The sequence below is a fragment of the Nematolebias whitei genome, chromosome 1 (genome assembly GCF_014905685.2).
Source record: "Nematolebias whitei isolate Nwh7 chromosome 1, NemWhi1, whole genome shotgun sequence".
Classification (NCBI taxonomy): Eukaryota; Metazoa; Chordata; class Actinopteri; order Cyprinodontiformes; family Rivulidae; genus Nematolebias; species Nematolebias whitei.
Window position 1 is genome coordinate 33,420,644 of NC_056498.1, and position 9,986 is coordinate 33,430,629.

At 41.5% G+C, this 9,986-nt stretch overlaps 1 protein-coding gene across 1 annotated transcript in view; it reads left to right on the forward strand.

Moving 5' to 3' along the window:
- adamtsl3 (ADAMTS-like 3) overlaps positions 1 to 9,986 on the forward strand; it is a 132,968-nt gene that overhangs the window by 36,577 nt on the left and 86,405 nt on the right. The window contains exon 2 of the mRNA XM_037676512.1: positions 3,275 to 3,379. Within this exon, the coding sequence (XP_037532440.1) occupies positions 3,275 to 3,379 (105 nt within the window). The remainder of the gene's footprint in view (positions 1 to 3,274; positions 3,380 to 9,986) is intronic.

Consider the following 9,986-nt stretch of genomic DNA (forward strand, 5'->3'; position numbering starts at 1 on the left):
CGTTAAACACGCTAAATTCACTTGATAGAGTTTTGAGGTTGGTGAGAAACGCTTGATGTGTTGAAGTTTATTACTGCCTTCTGCAGCGGTTCAAGATGGCTGCCACAGCCAACCTTAAAAAAATGGCTATAATTTAGTCAGTTTTCCAGATGTTGGGCTAAAACTGGGGGTGGTTGTAGCTGAGACTGATCCCCAACATGTATTCTGAACACTAGCAGATTGTATATGATCTTTATTTAAAATTAAAACATTTGCCCTGTTAGCAAAACATTTCCTGAACTGCTGAGCAGATTTGAATGAAACTTCCAGTATACATATTTACAATTAACCCAGGTCAATTCAAAATGGACGCCACAGCCAACTGATCTTCAAAAATACAAAAATGGCTACAATTGTATAAATCTTATAGATAGTGGGTTATAGTGGTTGTAGCTGAGACACAGCACCTATTCAAAGTGATCATCAATGCACATGATGATGCTTAAAACTTCTGCTTTAACTTTAAGAGCTGTTTGTCTGTTAGCGAAATATCTCATAGATCACTGGTGAGACTTTTATGAAACTCAGAAACTAACCGATGGATGTAAATCTACATCTGAAAACCTTTGGAGTCGGTCCAATTCAAGATGGTTGCTACAGCCAATCAATATTATCCAACACAAAAATGATTATATTTGAGTCACCATTACAAATGTGGAGGTGGAAACTGTTGTGGTAGTAGCCGAGTCATTCACCACACATACTCTGAGCACTGATGGATCCTGGGAGATCCAACAAAGTTCAGTCAGGCCATCTGGACATTTTTATTATTATTATTTTAGACATTTCATCCTTAATCCAAAGGACTTCATCAGTACGAGGAGCCACAACAAACAGAGTCCCACAAGCAGCACAACTGCATAGTGGACCAACCAGTTTGCTGGTGATGATATGGTTTCTGTGGCCCGCCCTCTCCCCCGTCAACTCCTCTGAGGCAGCCATAGCAAAAGTGGTTCAAAACATCAAAGTTCATGCTCAATAATCCAGGTAAAAAAAATCCAGCAAAGTTCAGTCAGGTCATCTGTGCAGCTTCTTTTTTTTTTTTTTTTTTTTTGATACGTTTTGTCCTTCATCCAAAGGATTTCATCAGTCCTTTCTATTTCGTTTTTTCTATCAACAGCCAGTTGGTCCACTGTGGGTTTGCTGCTTGTGGGACTCCGTTTGTTTGTGGCTCCTCGGATTGATTAAGTCCTTTGGATGAAGGACGAAACGTCTCAACAAAAAAAAAAAAGAAACCGTCCACATGACCTGACTGAACTTTGTTGGATTTTCTACCTGGATTATTGGGCATATTGGGAGTGGTGGCACAAAGGTTAGAGAAGGTGAGCCTGTGATCGGAAGATCGCTGGTTCAATTCCCGGTACAAACATCAAAATGTGGGTGGAATAGGTGAAACACCCACACCTGCCTCCACCCTCATTTACTCCACTCTGGGCCCTTGAGCAAGGCCCTTAACCCCCACCATCTCCTCTCCTGGCTGACCTAGATAGCAGCTCCCTGCTCCACACAGAGGGCTGTGGTAGCTCGGTGGTTGTTTGTCAGGCGTAAAAACAGTTCCCAAGTCTTCATGCAAGTTGGTTCACTGTGGCGACCCCTGAAGAAGGGAGCAGCTGAAAGAAGAAAAACAATATTGAGCATGAACTTTGAAGATCCTAGGAGATCTTGCATTATTGGGTGAGAGTTGGTGTAGCGGTATTTTCAAGCTTTGACCAAAATGGTTTTAAACTAGGATGATCTTTAAAACCCTGGCGTGAATAATGGAGGGAGATACTGGATCCAGTTTCTTTACATTATGGTGTTCTCATAAGTGTGTGTTCTCACAGCTCATTCCTGCTCTGCAGACTCCACATGGAGCCACTTTTCATGTGGTTCGTTATAAATAGTCCAGATACAAACGAGCTGCAGCAGCTGCAACATCTGCCGAGACATTCTGGTGTCGTTCAGCGAAGACGGCGTTTGGCTCCTGTCGTCACAGAAGCCTCAGCCGGCTGATGGACTGCAGCTAATCGGTGCTGATTGTCAACTTTAAGTCCAGATTTGATTTCAAACTTTCCTGTAAAAAAACAAACAAACTGTTGGTAAAGTTTTGCTGCAGCTGCCGTTTTCGCCTCGTAACTATAAATTTGCAACTTTCCTCTATGTGATGAACCCCTAACCCACGTGCTCTGATTTGTGCTGCTTAGCACCAGCCCAGGAGGACAGCAGCTGACCCGGTTCTGCGCAGGTTGTTTACGACCCAAGAAGAGCGGCTGAGGGCCCCCGTTCCATGGATTTGTTTTGCATCCCTGAGAATGCAGGTCCTGCTGCGCTGCTAATGGGCCAAATCCAAGATTCCTTCCTCCGATTATTTTATTTATTTTCCTGAAGACTTGGATCCCTCCAGCTCGGGACGTCAGAACTCGTGTTCCTGCAGAAGCTGTTGAAAGACCATAAAAATCAAAAATACAAGTTTTGGTGCAGCGGCGGCTTGGCAGGTGAACAGAATCTGTCGATGTTTCAGCTCAACCTGCCGTTCTGACTCCTCAAGGCTTTTACACTGTGGCTGCTTCACTGAAAGCCTAATTTCATTTTTTTTAAAGGCATTTTTTAAATAAAATAATAAATATAATTGGTTTTCAGATTAAGTTCAAGCAAAATATCCACTCAGTTCAGATTTCAACTAACATGTAAATAAAAATCCAACTCTAAGGACTTGTTCTCATCTTAAAATTCACAACTTTATTTCTTTTTCTTGTTTCTTTTGTTGGTTTTATTGTTCTTTTTTTAATTTGTATGAATATACTGTGTGTGCAATTCCCCTGACTAACCTTGTTCTCTTGATGTTTTTTATTTGCAACGTGTTCTGATTTTACAGATAAAGTTTTTGAAGGAATAAAGTGTCTGCTTTTTGTTAGAAATGGCGTGTGTGGAAGATTTTATATGGATGATTTAAAGTATAATTTAAATCTTCATCGAATGCCTTTTGCTTTTTAGTTGCAGGCCATAAAGTATTTATTAGCTGAGTAAATCTGAGGATGCCTCGAGAGTTTGTCTCGTTATTTGATGCACTTTTCCGTCAAAATCAAGGTTAAACAGCTTTATGAAGAAAATACACTTTTGGTTATGTTTGTACAAATACTGACGTTTTGTTTTTAGGTTTATAATAAAAGAAAAAGAAGGCCGAGTAAACTTGAGAAACATAAATTAAATCTTTACTGGTAAGGATTTACCATGAACACTTTGGATCCTGTTCCAGGTTGCTGTGTGGGCCGGCGACAGGGAGGCGGTGTTCATCAGGGAGTACACTTTGATTCGGCGAGATCATCTTTCTGAAGAACCTCCTCAAAAACCGGAAGACCTGGTAAGTTCTTTAATGAAAAGAAAGCAAACGTAACAGTTTTTGAGTCGGTAAACTCTCGAAATGAAACGGACCTCCCTTTTTGTTTCTTTATAATTGATAATAATTAATGTAACTGTCAGATAAAACATGGTTCTGTTAGTGCACGTCACCATGTTTCAGCTCGGTGAATAAATGACTTTGGGAGAGACGGTTGACTTGGCATGATACAAAACAGGGAATCACACATTTAACACTCATAACGTGAGACTACTTCCATCCCAGTCGTCACCTTCCACGAGACACATCCAACATCTCTCCCAGACTTCTCTTGATAATTCTGTCAGGTTTCTCTGAGGGGACGGGTTTGAAAGAATATATTAAAACTGACTGACCGATTTTTGGAGTCATTACCTGAAATGTTTTTTGTACTTATTGTGGAAAATAAATAATTGTTCTAAACTTTAAAAAACAACTCTTAAAAGAAAACCAGAGACATTTCTCTTTTAGCTCAAAACGGAGCGCGAGGTTTATTCTTTCTGCAGAAAGGAGTTGCTGCCTGCGTGGTCAGAACACAACACAGCGCACTGGGTTCTTAAAGAGACAGTACATATTATTTATACATGTTTCGTGCGTCACAATAAAATTCTATCATAATGGGGAGGATAAGTTCCTCAGGTTGACACTATACACAAGTTCTTGTTATCAGTACGAGATGATGTTATTCTTCTTGTTGAAGCCGTGTTCTGTAACAAGTCTTCTATCCATGTGACTAGAACATTCTGAAAAACATTGTGGAACTGGTATTTTTTAATTAGATTTGTAACAGTCTTTTTTCATGAGCTAGAACATTCTGAAAAAGAAAAACATTTTGATACGAAAAGCGTAAAGTTCTGTATCTTTGCCTCTTCTGCGGGTGGTGGAATACAAGGACGTTTGCAGGAGCAGGACAAAAGTTCACATTTACAAGAGTTTACCAGAGTTCACATACACACACCAACTTTGAAAGTCTGCAGAATGAGCATGGATTAAATAATATTTAAACAATACATGTTAGTTTATTAATTTTTTCACAATTTTCCCCCCTTTTGTTCCAAAGGAACAACAAAATAAGAAAACAAAGTGAATAAAAAATATATATATATAAGTATAGACTTTGAAAGGGATAAACATCAAGTTCAGTGCATCACTTGTGGTTTGGCACAGGACCATCATAAACTTCAAATGGAAGTTGCAAGAGCTGTTTTTTTTTGGGTTACAGACCCTGTTTAAAAGCTTATGCGTACAGGTAAGAAACTTCAATTTAATTCAAAACATGAAAATATACAAAGAACATAAAGGAGGGCATACTGTTTTAGTCAAAAAGTATTAACATAAAATATAAAAAGAAGAAAACATAAATTTTTTATTTAAAGCATAAAACCAAAATATGAAAGATTAAAAAATGTCTTTTAGTTCTGGAAATGTTGTCCAGTGTACTCATGGTCTTCTGGTCTAAGCCTAAGAACACAACTTTGGACGACTAAGACTACTAAATCTAGGAATTCTAGTCTAGATGGAATGGGTGAAGTTTCAGTCATCAGGGAGTGTCCGCCTCTGTCAAAGTCAATTACAAAGATGTCATCGGTGCAGGATGTGTCAATCTCAAGAATGGATTGATGTTCTCTAACTGTAAAACGAATTTTCATTTTATCTTAAAACAAAAGTGTTGTAAGAGGAAAATAAAACTAACAACTAAAACGGAAATGTATGCAAAGAATGCAAAAAGTTTCCACTGGTACCGCATGGAGTTCATGATGGTTGTTTGTCTGTTGGGTATCAAACGTCTATCTGTTCTGCCTGCCTGATCAGTTGGAGGGTCTAGGTACCCCGCCGCCCTCACTGTGAGCCTGAGCTCTATCAGTGGGTGGTGAATGTGAGTGGCGTAGATTCCTCGTGGGTATCAAGCCTTTCAGACTCCGATACTTGTTGCACCCGCGGTGGCACCCAGCTCTTAAGCTCTGGTGCTTCTTTTCCTCTGGGCTAGTTCTCGATATCCTGGTTTCCGTCCGGTTGAAGAGGGGCAATGGGGACGCTGCCTCACCTGGTTTTGACGCCAGTGAGTGTGCTGTCCTGGTTCTGTTAGGTTTGGTCGTGGCCTAACAGACCGCTGCCTCAGCTACCCGTTGGTGCTGAGTGACTCTTCGGGCAGTTGCCCTGGTCTTTCCTGTCCTTTGCTCCTTTGGTCTTCTCCTGATGGTGGAGTGATCCCTTTGAACAGCTTACAGTGGGAGGCGTGGACCCAAGTAGTTCTCTCAGCCACCTTCACAGCCGTGTGGGTGGTCAGCAAAACCTGGAATGGTCCAGTCCACCTGGGAGAGTTCCAGCGCCTTCTCCTGAAACATTTAATCATAACAAAGTCTCCAGGAGAAATACAGTTGTAGTGGACTAAGCCTACGTCGAAACCCAGTCTAAGGTCAAAACTCTTGACCTTTAGAACCTTGTGGGACAGAAGCTGTCATTTCATGTATTTGACTCCATAAATACAGGTTCACCCATCCTGAGACTTTCTTTCTTGAAGATTCAAGTGAAAAGAACACTCTCTTTTTATTATCATTACTATCTTACAAATGTTGATAATCAAAGTGTCTTAGTTCAAACCATTTTAGATGTTGCAGTGAACTAATCAATTTTATTAACTGAGTAATGATTTTATTCTCATGTTAAAAGCTGTGCAGAGTAATTATGCATTTTTCTGATTTCTGCTTTTGAATGAGCAAGTGTGTGCGTTTACAAGGTTACAGTCAAACGAAAAACAAGTTGTTATGTTAAAACTGTCATGTTTTAGAATCCTCTCAGACGTAAATAGAGATGTTTTGCACCTGTTTCTTAAGGCACGCCAAAACAGAACCCTCTCGGTCTGTGAGAACATTTCTGAGCTGTCTCATAACAATTCTCGCTGTCTCTAACCTCTTACGTCACAAAAACACACCCCTTCTGGTCGTTTCTGACCAATGAAAAATCCCAAAAAGTGAACCGGGAAAGAGTCTTTAAAATGTCAGTACTTCCTGGTCTACACAGACTCTACAGGAACTCACAGGGACACGGAGAGACACACAGGTACTCAGAGTTGGAGAGTTGTCAGACTTCTAGAGTTCTGGAGTTCTGATGGAGTGCTGTTGGAGTTCCTGACATGACAACGAAGCTCTTCCGAGTTCCATGGGATTATAACATTTTCCACTGAGGTGAGCTGTGGCTGACAGAACCTCGCAGCTACTCCGGACGAGTAACAGCATCCTACGGAGACGCTGAAAGGGTGCGTTAAACGGAATCTCGCCTGAGACATCTCCAGGTAAAAGAGTCGTTTTCACCACCTAAGTGTACTGTGAGGAAAAGCTGAAGAAAGCCCGGAGAGTGCCGTTCTGTTCAACACTCTACCTCAAACACCATCTTTCTCCCCTTTAAACTTCATCTTTCATCTTAAACTTTTCTATCAAGTAGAAATTCTCCCAGATATTTAGAAATGTCTGTGTAAAGTGCTTACCCACATTCATGTGGGTAAAAGATCATAGTTGTACAGTTATAAATGTCTGTTGGTGCAGCAACGGAGAAATCATGGCCGTATGATTTTTCCTGATTGATTGCTTTGTTGTTATTTTCATAATTTGCCAAATTAATGTAAATGTTTGATGTTAAATTTGATTCTGTAAATAAATGACCGCATTCATTTTGATGGGTCAAATTTAAATGACGTCTCACGTTTGCATTTCCTTAAATTCAATGCACGTTTTATTCAGTCCAGAAAAATGAGGAACTCGCGTTAAATGATGAATACATCCCAGCATCTGTTCATCTACAATTGGTGGCCCGTCACGTGCTCATAAATGGACTGTAACTAATGTGCTAATTGATTTTCATGTTGGCATGTGTTATAAAATAACAGTTGAACCGTGCGTCTTTACGCAGCCGGAGCTGCGCGCTTGGAGCTGCACCGCCTGAAGCGAAATGCTGCATGTTTTTAAGCGTGTTGGTCTGTGATGCTCAGAAAGCTCACAGAGAAGCTGAAATTGAGTCACGAGTCTTTATAAAGCTGAATTGTACGTCTGTATGTGTAACTTAAGCTGGCTTTGAGCTGTGGAAACGCTTCATTCTGTTTAAACTGTGTTCCGGACGCTTCTGGTCCGCTTCGGTTCTGTGGTTCCGACTCGGTTCTGGAGCTTCGAGCGAGTTGTTTTAAATAGCTAGAAAGACGTTTTGTCACGGAGCGCCGTTCTCTGTGCAGCTCAGGGGGTTGTTTCGTTACAATTTTTAACAGAAAAAGTGCATTTTGATGGTTTAAAAGACGAAAAAGTGACGAACTATTTTACGCTAATCTAACTTGCTAGCTGGGGAATACGCTTCGTGGTTGGTTGTTTGCTGCTTTGGAAAGCTCTGATTTGCTGAGAACGGTTGACTGTCGTCACCTCCCCTCACCCCTACGCTGCGTCATTGGTTGAGAAAGACCGTGTGTAACGTTCTGATTGGATGAGGGAAGTGTCAATCACGCCACCCGGAAATGAAATTCGTTTTCATAGGGAATAAAATCTGCTTTTTAACGCTGGAAAGCGCATTAAAGCTGTGTTCTGAAACGCTGTTTACATTCTTCGAAACATATTCGCTGAAAGTTCGCCACGTTTGAGTTTAAAGACCGTCATAAAATGATGCTTTTGAACTACGCTAGCGATGCTAAATTTTAGGCTAACAAGCTAATGACCGGGTGGAGGACGTGTCACGTCACTTCCCCCAAGTCGGAAATGAGCTTTACCGTGCTTAAATTCGCTAAATACGGCTGCGATTTTGTTCCACAAAATTCATGTTTCATGATATAAGGTCTGATTGGAAAAATTTTGCCACGTTTGTGTAAAAAATCCGTTCAGAAGTGTTGGTTTTCACCGAAGCAAGCCGATGCTAATTTTAGCTAACAAGCTAACGACCGGACGCCACAGGAAGTTATAGCGCCCCTAGTGGACGACACAAACAGTGTCTGAGTTAAAATAGTTGAGGATCTGCTGACATCTTGTGGAGAAGACGTGGGATCACAGGTTTTCACTTCGTTTTTAGGTGAAGAGTGACATTAAACGTTTTTATTTTCCTGAAAGGCAATTTTTGGGTTAAAAAACTTCCTCGAAGCTGAATAAACACTGTTATCTTGCATTTTAAAAGTTATGAAGGTATTTTTGCTGAGAGCTTTTGCCAAACAAATTTTTATTCACTGGTAAATCCTTGAGAAACGGGTACATAATAAAAATTTAGAAACTTTTTAATAAGATACAGTTACAAATATTCACAGAGTTGAATAGTTTACTCATTTTGCTAGAAGATAACGCACGTTTAATTGATAAATCACTAAATAAGAGTAAAGCTTATCAGGAAAAGGAGATTTTCTGATTTTATTTTACCACCTAAACATTTACATCTACTATTTAATTTCTAAATAGCAGATAATGGCGGACGAAGAGGTAAACACTGACCCCTTACAATCCGAGGATGTGGTCCAGACAGCCTTACACATTTTAACAAATCCAATTCTTGGCAAAACATTGGAGGAATTGCATGACCTTGATGACGATCAAAGACATGAGGAGCTGCAGAGTTTATCAAAAGCAGCTACAGTGAAGGAGGACGCAAAATCAAGCCGCGTACGGTTAGCAAAAATCTCTCTGCTTCTGAAGGCGGAATTAGACCGTTTGGTAGTGGAAAAGGGCGTGCTATTCAACGGATATAAGTCTGAAAAAGAGAGGTGTGACGAATTGATAAGTGAATCTGAGGCGCTGCAGCAACTCCTTGAGGCTGCTGAAGACCTCTCAAAGAAAAAGCTGTCAGAACAGGCTCAATCATATGAGGAGAAGTGTGCCGAGCTGATAAGTGAATCTGAGTTGCTGAAACAAAAGATTCAAACTGATAAGGACCTCTCAAAGAGAGAGCTGTCAGAACAGGCTCGATCATATGGGGAGAAGATTGCGGATAAGGGACGAGCGTACCAAGACGCGTGTGCAGATAACAATGAGTTACAAGCACGGTTGCAAACCGCTTTAAGGGAGCTGGCCGATTGCAAGGCAGAAAAGGGGTTAATAACCCGGAGTTGGCTGACTTTACAAGGTGAAAATCAGTCAACAAATGAGCGTCTGGCAGCTTGTGAGGAGAAGTTAGCTACAGCTACAGAATGGATTTCTGTAATGGAGCAAGCTGATCCGAGAATCGAACAGGGTCAGCTACAACCGCCCCAGACAGAGGCTGTTGCATCTCCTCCCCTTAGCCCCGTTTCAACACCCCCAACCCGGGGGATAAGGACGGGTCTGCACCCACCTGCACCTCTTCCTCCTGACGCCAGGCAGTCAACTCCACCCCCATCTCAGGTGGGGTTCGACCTGCACCGGTATGCACCTCCTCCTCCTGACGCCAGGCAGTCACCTCCACCCCCATCTCAGGTGGGGTTCGACCTGCACCAATATGCACCTCCTCCTACCAACCCTTATCAGCCACCCCCACCCCCACCATGGGCAGTAGGGGCAGGACTTGATCAGTCTGCACCACCAGTCACACAAGTTCGACCGGTGATACAGTCTCCGTCAATGGATGACTTGCAGAAAATCTCAAAGTATGTACAACGCTT